The 15,769-nt window shown below is 32.4% G+C and overlaps 1 protein-coding gene across 1 annotated transcript; it reads left to right on the forward strand.

The window, feature by feature from the left end:
• The first annotated feature begins 3,621 nt into the window (after positions 1–3,621).
• On the forward strand, positions 3,622–7,193 carry LOC110608454 (beta-amyrin 28-monooxygenase). Its single transcript, XM_021747673.2, has 4 exons — positions 3,622–4,134; positions 4,256–4,759; positions 6,160–6,347; positions 6,697–7,193. Exons 1-4 carry the CDS (start codon positions 3,684–3,686, stop codon positions 6,997–6,999), a joined length of 1,446 nt encoding a protein of 481 aa, XP_021603365.1. The 5' UTR covers positions 3,622–3,683; the 3' UTR covers positions 7,000–7,193.
• Positions 7,194–15,769: the final 8,576 nt, after the last annotated feature.

Consider the following 15,769-nt stretch of genomic DNA (forward strand, 5'->3'; position numbering starts at 1 on the left):
ATTAATAAATGAAAATTATAATTTCAAAACCGTAATAAGTAAAATTTTATAACTTTCAAAATCACAATTATTTAATTTCTTTAGTTCATGAAAGAGATGATTTAAAAAAAATAAAAATTATGACTACTGCAAATATTTTTCAAAATAAAAAAATAAAAATTTAATCTATAAATATTTTCATTATTAACAAGTTAATCATTGAATCTTTAAAAATCTATTAAAACACTTTTATCATTTCTCTTTATCAACGAAATAGTTTTTCCATCTATTTTTACCATTAAAAATATAGCAAAAAACCAAATTACTCTCCCTTATCCTTCTCCTTCTCCTTCTCCTTCTCCTTTAATTTTTCCTCTTCATCTTTAGAATTCATCGGTTATTTTTTTATCTTTTTCTTCTTTAAGGAAGTTCTCTTCTCCTACTCCTTTCTCTTCTTCTTTTTTTTTTCTTTTTCTTTCTTATCACCAGCTTTTTTTTTTTTTAAGTAGGAGAAAAAAGATTATTTCATTGACAGAGAACAACAATAATAACATTTTAATAGATTCGAGAAAAGTTAAGTACGTTTTTAATAAATTTAAAAAAGATAATAACATTTTAATAGATTTCTGAAAATATAGATACTGATTTATTAATAATGACAATATTTAGAAACTAAATAAAAGATTTTATTTGAAAGTAAAATAAGGTTTTAAAATTTTTCTTTTTCATTTTTCATATATTTTTAATGAAAAAGAGAATGAGATGACTATTTCGTTGATAGAGAAAAATGATAAAAATATTTTAATATATTTTAAAAAATATATGAACTAATATATGATAATATATTTAAAGATTAAATAGTAAATTTTTAAAAATATAAGAATTAAATTATTAATAATGATAATATTTAAAAATTAAATAGTAATTTTTTTAAAAAGAAAATGGGTTGACGTTGCTGCCGTGGACTTGACCAATATCCCAAGAAACTATTAGAGATCGAAAATTAAAGGAAGGTATACCTCAATTACCAAGAGTCCACCACTACTACTAGTTCTGTGTTTAACGCGTTTCTTAATTCTTATTCTTCAGACTGACTTCTTTTCAACTTCCCCCTATGCTTTTTTACTTTATTTTTATATTTATATTGCTTTTAACTCAGGTCCATTAATGGTAATCCCATATTTTTAATATGTTTATATTTATTTTTTTATTTTTTTATATAAATAAATTCCATCCTACCTACCGATACCAAACCCATTAGGGATGTATCCACTTTTCTAAAGAAATCCAATTAAAATTACAAAATTATTTTTTTATAATTTGATTTTGATTTTTTACTAAACATCAACTAACATTAATTAAATAAATGCTCATAAATTTAAGTCGATAATAAATATATAAGAAATTTGAGATTCAATTCATTTTTTTATTAAAAATTTAATTATAAATCTATTATTTCGAAAATAATTTCTATTTTTATTAACTTTGTTGATAGGTTTGATAATAGTATAACTCATCCACTTACTCTATCTAGTTATGATATTTCAGACTTGATTGAAATTTTTTTCTCATTTTCTAATTATATTTTTGAGTTGATCTTTCTTGAAATTTAATAAAATTTACGTTTTAATTAAAAAAATAAATAAAATCAAATATTTTTTATTTTTCTAATTTTTTAAAAAATTTTTAGTAACGAATGCGTCCATTTAATAATTTTATAAATTATTAATTATATAATTAAATAGTGTTTTTTTTCTATCATGTATATATATTTTTTTTGAATCAAGAAAAACTTTATTTATCTTGTAGAATAATAATCAAAGAGACACTATTTATATTTTTATCTTTGATTATTATTCTACAAGATAAATAAAGTTTAAATGGGCGGCTCTATTCTTATATAATGTATATTTTTATACGTAAGGTTGTTTCATTGCTAAGTCAGTAAAAAGATATTTACAGTAATATATAATTGATTGTTAAACAAGTTGTGAACGCAAACGATTTCAATTTCAAAATTCAAAAAAATAATAAAAATTCATAATTTCTTTAGAAAAAGCAAAATGAAACTGAAATTTCCACACCCCTAAAACTCATATAAACAAATCACCCAAGTCAACAAAAGGAGTTCTAGTTTAATAGTTTTGATTTAACAAGGGAACTCATTTCTTAATTAATATAAAATATTGTCTTAGTGGTAATTAACCAATAAAAATTCTAACTAAGGCGGTTGATTTTATAGAAAACATTTTTTTATATTTTTTAGTATTTAAAATATTTAAAAATTTTAATTAAAACAAATATTTTGATGATAAAAAAATACTTTGTCAAGATTGAGTTACTTTGAATTCTTATTAAAATTTTTATATATAATATGTTAATAGATTTTATTTTTTAAATGAAAATTAAATGATATAAAATTAATTATCTCGTTGGAAAACGGAAATGATTTTCCGCAGGATTCTAAATAGTTGACTTACACGAAGCAACTACTAGGGCTGAGCATTCGGTCGGTTCGGTTCAAAATCGAATCGAACCGAAATAACTGAAAACTGAATTGCAGTATTTTACATAAATCGAACCGAACCGAATAAGAGAGATAACCGAATCAAACCGATTTGGTTCGGTTCGATTCGGTCGGTTTGATCCGTTAAACCGATTTTCAAACTTTTCATTATTCTTTTTACTCTTTTTAAATTGATTTTTAGTATTCTAAAATTTAATCTAAAAAGAGTAAAAAGAACAATCACACCACACAAATTCAACACACAAATTCAACAATCAAACATTCAACACACAAATTCAACAATCAAACGTACACAAATTCAACAATCAACAGCAAATAACACTTGCCAAAATAACACTTGCCGACTGAGGGCTGTGGAATAAGCACTTGCCGACTGTCCGACGACGCGTGGAGAGCCGATAGAGTACAACGACCGACGCCGATGATGAATCAGTTCAGTTGAGAGGAGAATGGAGGCACAGGTGCGAGAATCTCGCGGCGAGATGAGAGCCATGCAGAGCATAGAGATGAGAGATTGTCGACTGCCCGATGACGCGTGGAGAGCCGATAGAGAGCAACGGCCGACGCCGATGGTGAATCAGTCCAATCGAAAGGAGAGTGGAGGCACAGGCGCGAGAATCTCGCGGCGAGATGAGAGATGGAGCAGAGCACAGAGAGAGAGATGGAGCAGATGGAGATGAGAGATGGAGCAGATGGAGATGAGAGATGGAGCAGAGAGCACAAAGATGAGAGGAGCACTGGCGGCACGCATGAAGAGATAGAAATCTGTTTTAGATTTAGGGAAGGGAAGGGAAGGGAAGGGAAGGGAAATAGGGAATAGGAAACTATTAAAACGACGTAGTATAGGTGATTTCGGTTCGGTTCGGTCTAATCGAAACTTTTACGTCTAAAACCGAACCGAACCGAAATCACCGATTTTTTAAAAATTTCAAACCGAATCGAACTGAAAAAAAAAAAATCGAACCAAAATTTTAAAATTAATCGGTTCGGTCGGTTATTTCGATTTAAACCGAATACTGCTCAGCCCTAGCAACTACTGCCAAAATCTTCTTCATGCTCAACATCAATTTTCTCCACACCAACCACCGTTACATACTCACTTCTCTTTGCCTATAAATTGGCATCAAACAATACCTCAATTCACCCACACTTAGAAAAAAAAAAACAAAAAACAAAAATGGAGCATTTCTATCTTAGCCTTCTGCTGAGTTTCATGTCCTTCATCATGGTGTCTCTGTTTTCTCTTTTCTACAAACACATCTCTCAATACAAGAACCCCAATCTCCCTCCAGGGAAACCAGGCTTTCCATTTGTGGGAGAGAGCCTGGATTTTTTGTCCACAGGATGGAAAGGTCATCCTGAGAAGTTTGTGTTTGACAGGACAACTAAGTATTCCTCTGATGTTTTCAAAACTAATCTGCTTGGTCACCCTGCAGCTGTGCTTTGTGGAGCTGCAGGTAATAAGTTCATGTTCTCTAATGAGAACAAGCTTGTTGTTGCTTGGTGGCCTGATTCTGTCAACAAAATTTTTCCTTCTTCTCTTCAAACTTCTTCCAAGGAAGAAGCCATCAAAATGAGAAAGCTTCTTCCTCAATTCTTCAAACCTGAGGCTTTGCAGCGATATATAGGTATAATTATACTATGTATCTCTTTATACATTACTTAAGGAAAAGTTTAGCTAAACTTGCAGCTTTGGATACGGCTTTATGTAAATATTGTTTATCTTCATTCATGAATTCTCTTGAGCAGGTATCATGGATACAATAGCACAAAGGCACTTTGCTTCAGGGTGGGAGAATAGAAAAGAAGTGGTGGTATTCCCTCTTGCAAAGAATTACACCTTCTGGTTAGCCTGTCGCCTCTTTCTAAGCCTGGAAGATCCAACCCATATAGCTAAATTTGCAGAGCCTTTTCAAGTATTAGCCTCAGGAATCATATCTATTCCAATAGATTTGCCTGGAACTCCCTTTAGAAGAGCCATAAAGGCCTCAAAGTTTATAAGGAAGGAGCTTGTAAGCATAATCAAGCAAAGAAAGATTGAGCTTGAACAAGGCAAAGCTTGCAAGAGAGATGACATATTGTGTCATATGTTGAGTACAAGTGATGAGAATGGAGAGTGTATGAATGAGATGGATATTGCAGACAAGATTCTTGGATTGTTGATTGGTGGTCATGATACTGCTAGTGCTGCTTGCACTTTCATTGTCAAGTATCTTTCTGAACTCCCACACATCTTCCAACAAGTTTACAATGGTAATGCGTATCTATCTATTTATTAATTATATGTATATTAACTTTTTATTACTTATTTTCATCTAAATAATTATTATTTGAGAAAGAGGTGCTGATATTTTCATAAAAAATTAATTAATAGCAGCAAAGTGTTATGCATAAAATGACTTTTCTTGGACACTGTTTAGCAGGGGTGCGCATTTGGTCGGTTTGGTTCAAAACTGAATCGAATTGAATAAATCGAAAACTGAAATTTTAGTATTTATAAAAATCAAAATGAATCGATTTTGATCAGAAATCAAATTGAATCGAACCATTTTGATTCGGTTCGATTCAGTTCGGTTTGATTAGTTTTGATTTTTAATAAATTTTTTATTTTTTATCTTATATTTTTAATATTTTAAAATTTAATTAAAATATTTTAATTTTAATATGATTTAATTTCTCTATATTATTAAAAATAACATATTATTATCACTAATCGGTTCGGTTCAATTTTTTTTTTTTGATTAAAATTGAACCAAATTGAAATAATTAAAATTTTTGAAATTAAAAACCGAATCAAATCGAATTGAATAAAAAATCAAACTAAAATTTTAAATTAATTCGATTCAATCGATTTTTTCGATTTGAACTGAATTCTGTTTATTCCTTAATTGTATTAGTTAATTAAACGTTATAAAAAATATATTTTATTAACCGAATAAAAATTAAAAAATTAAATTATTTAGTATTAAAAAAACAACTAATTTATGGGTACTGTTACATTTTAGATACTATAGTGTAAATTAACCAATTAAGAAAATTTTCAACGTAGACTTAAATGTAGATGCTGAACACATTGGTTAATTCTCAATTAAATTTTCATGTCATATAAGTCTATTTGTTTTTCTATTTTCAACGTATCCATAATAAGATGGCTGAACTAATATTTTCAACGTACCCAATTGCAAATATGCTAAGTTTCCCATCTTTATCAACAAAACAAAAAGTCCAAATAAATTTAATTTAATAGTTGACAAATAAAATCTCGAATCTTATTTTTATATTTAAATAAGTCATTATCTAAGACTAAATATTTTTTTATAATTTATAATTATTAAACATTAATTTTTATTAAAACAAAAACTAAACTAAAAAAATTCATGAATAAAGATAGTAAATAAGTTATCTCATTTCAAAATTAAAGAAATAATTTTTTTTATTATTAAAATCTTATAGGTCATGTGTTATTTGGACTAGAATAAAAATTTCATTGTTTTATTCACCAAAATGGTTAAATGGGTTTATTTGGATTTTGATGAAAATTTAAGGGATTTATTTAAATTTTTGTAAAAAAAAATAAATTTTAGTAATATTGGATTAAAGTTTATTGGTTTTTTCTATTATGTCTTTTTAATATATATATTTATGAAAAGCAGAGCAAATGGAGATTGGTAAAGGAAAAAAGGTGGGGGAATTGCTGAATTGGGATGATATTCAGAAAATGAAATATTCATGGAACGTAGCGTGTGAAGTGATGAGACTTGCGCCTCCTCTTCAAGGTGCTTTTAGGGAAGCCATCAATGATTTCATCTTCAATGGTTTTTCCATTCCAAGGGGCTGGAAGGTATATATATTTTCTACTTCTTTTTCAAACTCTTTTTATTATAAAATTTTATTTATTTTAATATTAAAATATAAACTAATATTTTATTACTAAAAGTTATAAATTTTTTTTTTGTCAAAAATGGACTAATTGATCCTAATCAAAAGTTTTTGAATAAATTGAGTTAAAAAAAAAAAACTTCACTTTTAAGAAAATTAGACATTACCTAAAGTTTAGAGATAAAAATGGAATTTCTTCCAATATTTACAGATAAAAATTGAATGATTTTAAAAACTTGAGGATGTGATAATAATTCTTTGATAAATATAGGATTTGTTTTAATTAAGCATGTGTGTGTGGGTATGTGCAGCTGTATTGGAGTGCAAACTCAACCCACAAGAATCCAAAATACTTCCCAGAACCAGAAAACTTTGATCCAAGCAGATTTGAAGGGCAAGGACCAGCTCCTTATACATTTGTGCCATTTGGTGGAGGACCCAGAATGTGCCCTGGAAAAGAGTATGCAAGACTGGAAATACTTGTTTTTATGCACAATTTGGTTAAAAGATTCAGATTTGAAAAGGTGATTCCTGATGAGAAGATCATTGTTGATCCTATGCCTATTCCTGCCAAGGGTCTTCCAATTCGCCTTTATCCTCACAACACTTCTTAACTACATCTTCATATATCATCTTCCTCAAGCAGGGCAAAGCTCTTTACTTTACTTGTTCCCAAGAAAGAAGGAAAGAAAATATTAGTTTCATATGTCATATGTATCATATTCAACCAACTTTCATTTATGTATAATTAGTTTTCAAAATGCCAAAGAAGCAAAATTTCAATATAGTTTTCAAGCTGAATTCTATTGTGTGGATTGAAATGAAGTTGATTATAAGGCCATCTTAGATCTTCTGTTTGATAGCAATGGCAATGGCAATATAAGATTCATGAACTTATTATCTCAATGCTGAGCGATGTTGTGGTTAGGCTAATTTAGCCGTTGATAGTTTGTTATATTTGGAATATCTATCTCGATTACGGATGGGGCTATTTGAATTGATGGCTATTTAATAAATTTGTATATTAATAATGTTTACATAATAATTAAAATATAATTATTAATTAAATTTATTTTCAAAATGAATCATTAAAAAATTATCACTATATATTACCGGTGTGATATTATAAATATTATTTTAATATAAATTAAATTATAAATTTTAAAAGATATTTTTTTTATATTTTTTAAAATATATATAATAAGACTAATTTGACTTACATATTTAGGCAAATAAATTAAAAATAAATTTATCCCTAAGTGAAATTAAATTAGAACCGGAGCAAGTTCAAGCCAATTTTAGTTTTCAAGTGGTTTCAAGTTGGTTTATTTATTTTCTATCAAAAACTTATTAATTTTATATTATTATTATTATTATTATTATTATTATTATTATTATTATTATTATTATTAGTTTGAACCCCTAATGTTTTTAATTTATTGATCAAAATGAGTTAACTTTTAATAATACATTAGATGACCATTAATTCAAATTAACAATCAAATATTTCTTTTTTAAAAAAAAGGAATGCTATTTCATTAATTGGAATTAAAATTAAATTTTTTTAACAGATAACAAAACTAAATAATATTATTTCATTGGATTAAATATATATATATATAATAAAAAATTTCAAGTTAAAAGAAAGGAGTATAAATTAATTAAAAAATATTAAAGTAAAAATAGAATATGATTAATTATTTGAGAAAAAGATGGTGGTAGTTCCATCAGGCATAGTGGTGGGGACATGATGTTATACACTTGGGTATATTTTTCATTATATTTATATACGTATGCCTAACATTAGTATTGCAGTCCAATTAAACTTAAACACATCATTAAAATTAACATTAAATCATACATGAACTGAAAGCTAAAATGAAAAATTACTATTTAGTCTCTATGTTATAAAAAAATTTATTAGTTGGTCTCTTAGTTTTAAAAAATATATTAAAACGTTCTTAATATTTTAAAAAGTTTACTAATTAATCCATCCATTAATTTTAACCGTTAAATATTGAAAAAAGTCTAAAATATCTCTGATATAAAGAGATTAATTAGTAAACTTTTTAAAAATTTGAAAAATAAACTAATAAGTTTTTGAAAACCATAAGAATTAAATAATAAAATACTTAACGGAAAAATTAATGGAGGGACTAACTAGTACACTTTTTAAAACGCCAGAAATGTCTTAATGCATTTTTCAAAATTGAAAGACTAATTAGTGAGTTTTCTCATACCATAAGGATTAAATAATAATATTTTCAAGCAAAAATTGAAAGTTTTCAACTCTACACTTTGTTATTGCTCATACCATAAGGATTAACTAATAATTTTTCAATCCAAAATTTACAGTTTTCAACCTACACTTTGTTATTGCTTGAAACTTCAACTCTGATCTTCGGTGAGTGACGTAAGCAGAAAATAAGAAAAATAAAGAAAAGAAAGAAAAACAGAGAAGAAGGAAAAATACAGAGAAATCGACGAGATCAGATCAATATTTTGAAGATCGTCTTACGTCTCGGAAGATGGAATCTTTTATTCACAATGAGTTACAAAGAGAAAACAACCACAGACAAGTACACGCTCGATTACAGATCAATAAATGGCAGAGAAAAAAACAATCACAATACTTTTTCACTTTACGCATTTTTTCACACCCAAAAACAGAGGGACGTTTGCTCCATAAATAGCAGACTCAATGACCTTGACCCCATGAAACAGACTGAAAAGCCCCTCAATTCTTTTAAATGAAGGCGAAAAAATAAAATATCATCATTCCTCTTAATCGTCTCAGACGTTCCGAGCACTTTAAAGAATTTGTGCATTCTGAGTTTTCGGGCATTTTGAACTTTCGCACCCGGGCTACTCTTGCCTTAGCGAGTTTTCAAGCTTTTGAGCCACTCTCGACCAACAACCTTTTGGGCTTCCGCGCTCTTAAGCCTTAGTGAGTCTTTGAGCTTCCAGGCCTCCCTTCCTACCTTGTAAGCTTCCGAGTATCCGAGCATCTAGACAACTGGCTTGCCTTGACAAGCGTCCAGCCCTGCGAGCATCCTGGGCACTCCAACTCTTTTTTCATCAGGCCTGCCTTACTCAGTCCTGCTTCCATTAGACAGGTCAGCCCTTTCTTCTGGTAGGTTGGCCCTTTAGCAAATCACCCTGTCAACAGGTCGTCACACCTCGTCAACACATCTGGTCATCTGCCAGGTCGTTTACTAGTCATCTGATCTCTCTTTGTTTTTATCCAGATGTTCCAAGCTTTTTTGAAGAATTCAAGTATTAGTCCCTCAATTCTCCACCTTGCTTGAACTTCTTCAACTCATGTGAATCCTCATACCTTCTTCGACCTGACTCTCATCATTTTTCGGTCAGCCTTAACAGTTTTAGCATCCTTTTGAACTTATTGACAAGTAAAGTCTTGGTGAGTGCATCAATAGGATTTCTTCTGTGTGGATTTTCAAAACCTTGACAATGCCTTTAGATATCAAATTCCTGATGCAGTGCAATCTGATATCTATGTGGTTGGTTCTTTAATAATGCATGTTGTTCTTTGACAAACTAATGGCACTCTGAGAATCATAATACACCTCCACTGTCTCTTGTTTGAATTTGAGCTCCTCCATCCGACCTTTTAACCAGATTCCCTCTTTGATGGCTTCTGTCAATGCCATATACTCGTCCTCTATGGTCGAAAGAGCTATGACATACTGCAGACCGGACTTCCAGCTTACAATATTTTCACCAACAGTGAATACATGACACTGTCCTCCTTTTGTCTAAACCAGCTGCACAATCAGAATCACAAAAACCTTTGGCTTTCAGACGTGATTCCTTGATATAATTGAGTTTCGGCTTATATGTTCCTCTAATATACCTGAGTACCCATTTCACAGCATTCTAGTGATCTCTTTTTGGTTTGCTTATGAACCTGACGATAACTCCAACTAGATAAGCCAAATCCAGCTTTATTCCGATCATAGCATACATGATGCTACCAACAACATTTCACTCCTTTGAATTCTTGCTCGAACTCAGCTTGAAATGAGCCCCCAATGGAGTATTCACAACCTTGGTCTATTCCAAATGTTGTTAAAACCTTTTGCATGTAATCCTCTTAAGATGAAGTTAATCGATTTCCAATTCTATCTCTCTGTAGGGGTGAGCATTTGGTCGGTTCTGTTAAAAACTTAATTAAACCGAATAAACCGAAAATCAAAATTTTGATATTTATGAAAATCGAACCGATTTTGATCAGAAACTGAATTGAATCGAACCGGTCTGATTCAGTTTGATTGGTTTGAATTTTTAATAAAATTTTTATTTTTTTACACTTTTTTTAATATTTTAAAATTTAATTAGAATATTTTAACTTTAATATGATCTAATATCTCTATATTATTGAAAATAATATATTATTATCACTAATCGGTTCGGTTCGATTTTTTCAAATTTTTTTCTGATTGAAATCGAACCAAACCGAAATAACTAAAATTTTTAAAATTAAAAACTGAACCGAAATGAATAAAAAATTGAACTGAATTTTCAAATTAATTCAGTTCAGTCGGTTTTTTTTATTTGAATTGAATACTACTCACCCCTATCTCTCTGAATGTTCATTGCTAGAATTTTCTTTACATACCCCAAATCCTTCTTATCAAATTAACCTTCCAGCATTTTCTTCAATCTCTTGACCTCTGATTAATCATTTGCTGCTATCAACATGTTATCTATATATGTTATTAGATATTCTAGAGACTGATCTTCAAGCTTTTTGAAATAGACATATGAATCAAATTTGCTTCTCTGAAATGCATTGTCATGCATAAAAAAATCAAATCTCTAGTTCCGTTGTCTAGGTAACTATTTTAGACCGTAAAGAAATCTCTCAAGCTAACAAACCCAATCTTCTTTCCCTTTTTCTTCAAAACCCTCTAGTTGTTTCATGAAAATCTGCTCTTCTAAAGTTTCATATAAGAACGCAGTCTTCACATACATTTATTCCAATTCCAAATTTTGATATACCACTAATGATAACAGAACCCAGATTGAAACATGTTTCACTACAAGAGAAAAGATTTCATTATAATATATTCCTTCTACCTACGAGAAACCCTTAGCAACTAGTCTTGTTTGAATCTTGCTCCACACTTGGAATGTCCTACTTTCTCTTTAAAACCCATCTACTCTCTATAACCTTCTTCTTTTCAGGTTTCTTCGTGAGAATCTAAGTGTTGTTATGCTTCAGTGACTTTATTTCCTCCTTCATTGCTTCTTTCCACTTTCTGCAGTCCTTAGATCGCTTGGCTTCTTGATATGTCTTTGGCTTTTCGATTTCGATCTCTTTTGCAAATATGAAGGCAAAAGTCACAATCTTAGCCTCATTATATCTTTAAGGGTGTTTGATTTCTCTTCTATCTCTATCCCTTGCAAGTAAATAATCACTCAAATCTTCTTGCTTGGAATTCATCTCTTCCTCTGGCCTTTGTCCCGATTCTGCATCTTCAGCATTCTCGGATTCATCAATTGAAGAGATGTCCTTCTCTTTATATCTAAATGAGCTCTCAATTATTTTCTGAAGCACTCCACCTTGATTTTTAGTCCTTTCACTGTTCTTTTTTTGCAACGTAGGAACCTAAAGAATAACAGTCTCATTTCTTGACATTTGCCCTACAACATTTTCCTCTTTCTCTTCCTATAGGTCCTTGAACACTTGTTCCTCATTGAATCTGACATCTTTGCTAATGGCACACTTCTTCTCCTCCAGCAACTAGATCCTGTAATCTTTGATTCCTTAAGGATATCCAACGAGTATCCCCTTTCTTGCTCTTGGCAATAGTTTACTCTGATATATATGAATGTAAGCCACACAACCAAACCTCCTCAAGTGTGAATAGGAAGGCTCAGTCCCTGACCACTTCCATTCTGGAACATTGAACTCTATAGCAGTAGATGGGGACTTATTGATTGAGTACACACACGTAGATGTAACTTCAGCCAAGAAATTTTGTGACAAACCCGACTCACTGAACAAGCTTCTGACCTTTTCCATTATTGTCCTATTCATTCTTTCTATAATACCATTTTGTTGTGATGTATAAGCACATTTCATGTGCTTCTAAATTTCCTGCTTCCTACAAAATGAATCAAAATTTTGATTATAGAATTCAAGACCATTGTATGTCTTCAATGTCTTGATCTTCTTTCATGTCTGATTCTCCACTAAGCATTTTCATTCCACAAACTTCTCAAAAGCTTCATCCTTTGATTTTAGGAAGTGAATCCAAACCTTTTTTGAGTAATCATCAATAAATGAGATGAAATACTAACACTTTGACAGAGATAAAAGGAATATTTGATGATCCCCATAGGTCTAAGAGAATGTAATTAAGAATTCTCTTTGTTGTATGTTTTCCAGTCTCAAAGGACAACCTGTGAGATTAACTAAAGACACAATTTTCACAGAAACTTAGAGATGATAGATTGAAACCTTGAAACAGACCCTTTTTTACTAGAGTCTTCATTCCTTTCTGACTCATGTGTCCAAGCCTATTGTATCAGAGATAGGTTTGATACTGAGTAGTATCGGATGGATTTGCTTCACCAAAAACCGTTTTGCCTTGCAAAACGTATAGACCTTCTATCAGCTCTCATTTCATGATAACTCTGCAACCTTTGACAATCTTCATTATGCCTTTCTGAGTCTTGTACCAACAATCTTGTACCAGTGCATCAAGAGAAATACGATTTCTTTTGAGTTCAGGAATGTACTTCACTTAAGTTAACATTACAATCGAGCCATAATGAATCATGATTCCGCATTGTTTCAACTCCTTTAATGTCACAGGTTGTGTTGTTTCCCATCTCTTTCTTCAAATGTGGCAAACCATTCTTTTCTCGGGATCACGATGAATGTGCAGCCTGAATCCAACATCCATTATTCTTTAATCTTTGACTCAGTGATGCACAATACCTCTAAATTTTCTGCAGTCAAAACTTCAGAATCTTGCATATTGCTGTTTGCAATTGCTGCTTCACCCTTCTCATTCTGAGAACCCTTCTGATTATTTTTCCTTGAGTATTAGTCCTTCTTAAAGTGACATTTCTTGCCACAATACCAGCATTCGACTTTGCTTTTGGACTTTGATCTTGCCCTCGATTTGCTCTTGCCCTTGTTCTTGTTGTCTCTATACTCATATCTTCCCCTTACTACTAGACCTTCACCCTAATTGTAATATCCGGCTCGAGTCCGGCCTCGGAATTCCTGTAGTTTGGTGGAATCTCGAGTGTCGAAACCCTCGAGAAGGGTAAGACATATGTTTTCATGTGTGTTTTAAGAGTTTTGAATGTTTTCAAATGTGAAACGAAATGAGTTTTGAAAGAAAAGCAACAAGGGAGAAATGCAAAGGTTCGGCCGCCGAAGGTCACTTTCGGCCGCCGAACATTGCATGGTTTCGGATTCACGTTCGGCTGCCGAAGGTGGTCTAGCCAGCCACCTATAAAAGAGCCAAGGGTCGGTGGAAGGAGGCTATTTCTCCTCCACTTGCAGCCAGAGGTGAGTTCCAGCCTCTCTCACGTTGACTTTCATGGTTTTTATGATTTCCTTCAAATTTTTCCAAGGTTTTAAGAGTTTTGATGATTTTTGAAGGTTTTAAGCAAAAAGAACAAGTTTGAAGCTTGGAGAGTTTGAGAACGGATTTCTCTATATCTCCACGTTAGGATCGTGTAATCTCTTGTTTAGAAGAGGTAAGTACAGATCCTGAACCTTCTTTGTTGATTTTTGAAGGTTTTATGAAGTTTGTATGGGTAGTATGCATGTTTAGGTTTAGGTGAGGTTGTTGGTGATTTTTCATGTTTAAGTGTTATGTGCTATGTTTGTTTGGGGTTTAGGATAGTTTGAGACCCCTTTGTGCATATATATGTGTATGTGCTAGTTGGGAGTAGTTGATATGCATGTTGTAGGTTTTTGGGCAAAGTTTGCATGAAACAGACAAGGTTCTGTCCCCTGGACAAAACCAGGTTCGGCCGCCGAACATGCTTGGGAGGCAGTTTCGGCTGCCAAAGCTTGCCCCCGAAAGCTAAGCTTTCGGTTTAGAAAGGGACTTTCGGCCGCCGAAAGAGGGAGTTCGACCGCCGAAAGTATGTGAGTTTCGTCTCTGGACGAGACCTTCGTCCGCCGGAGGTGCCGCCGAACATGCATGAGTTTCGTCTCTGGAGAGGGGTTTCGGCCGCCGAACCTGCCGCCGAAAGTGCCCTGTCCAGCCTTCTTTTGCATGTTTTCTGTGAATGTTCTAGGATGGTTTAGAAGGGTTTTGGGGAGTTTCTTAGACATGTTCTTGAGTGAGTTTGGTCCCTCATTTGAGTCCACCTGTGTAGGTACGGACCAGAGGAATCAGGGAGGTCAGCAGTGAGTCCAGTTTCAGAACCTGCAGAGTCAGTTCAGAGTCAACCCGAGGTGAGTAGAACTGAACTTAGTATTTTAATATGAGAAACGAGTATTTTATCATGCTTCATGCATCATGAATATGCTATAGGATGAGTGCATTAGTGTACACGAATATGATGCATTGCATTTATCCTTGATTCTATGACTGTATGGACATAGTAAGGATTCAATAGCCCTTAGAGGAAAGACCTGGAACAGCCCTACGGGGACCAGGCATAAAGACCTGGAACAGCCCTACGGGGACCAGGCACAAAGACCTGGAACAGCCCTACGGGGACCAGGCATATGGTATAGAGGGAGTGTTGATCCGTCCATGCTGAGATGTGATTACTTGTGATGTGATACATTGCATGAGAGCATGTTTTATCACCTGTTCTTTATTACTGTTCTACTCACTGGGCTATAGTAGCTCATCCCTCTCCCCTAACTCCAGTTGTGCAGGTTCAGAATTCAGAGGGAAGTCAGCAGGGTACAGGAAGAGTATATAGTTTGTAATAGTTAGTCAGTGTGGACATGTAAATGTAAAGAGATAATGTATGTGTACAGTGTATAGAATGGTGCTTGATTATAAGAGTTGTAATCCCTTTTTGTGTTTTCACATGATCAGTTTATATTTATATATTGTTGTATGTTTATGAGAAAACCAGGCTTAACATTATGAGTTTTATCCGCCTAGAGCAATGAGGAGCTCTAGTAGGGATTGGTAGAGAACAGAGATAGTGCATGCACAGGTTAAGCCTTGGAATGAAGAAAAGTTTTATGTTTTTACAGAAAATATATGATCATGTATGGGATGTCACAGGTTCACAGTCAGGATGGCAGGCTTACTACGGGTCCCGGCGACCTTAAGTCGATCTGGATCCTAATGCCGGTGGCAGTTCGGTTTCCGGGCTGTTACAGATTGGTATCAGAGCATTAGGTTCACATGGTCGGACCTATAT

The sequence above is a fragment of the Manihot esculenta genome, chromosome 2 (assembly GCF_001659605.2).
Source record: "Manihot esculenta cultivar AM560-2 chromosome 2, M.esculenta_v8, whole genome shotgun sequence".
In the NCBI taxonomy this organism is placed as follows: domain Eukaryota; kingdom Viridiplantae; phylum Streptophyta; class Magnoliopsida; order Malpighiales; family Euphorbiaceae; genus Manihot; species Manihot esculenta.

Bases quoted from the DNA above. Each gene is read 5' to 3' on its own strand.
- LOC110608454 (XM_021747673.2), top strand. From the start codon at position 3,684: ATGGAGCATTTCTATCTTAGCCTTCTGCTGAGTTTCATGTCCTTCATC. The intron at 4,135-4,255 runs GTATAATTATAC...TCTCTTGAGCAG, and splicing joins GGCTTTGCAGCGATATATAG to GTATCATGGATACAATAGCA. The intron at 6,348-6,696 runs GTATATATATTT...GGGTATGTGCAG, and splicing joins CCATTCCAAGGGGCTGGAAG to CTGTATTGGAGTGCAAACTC.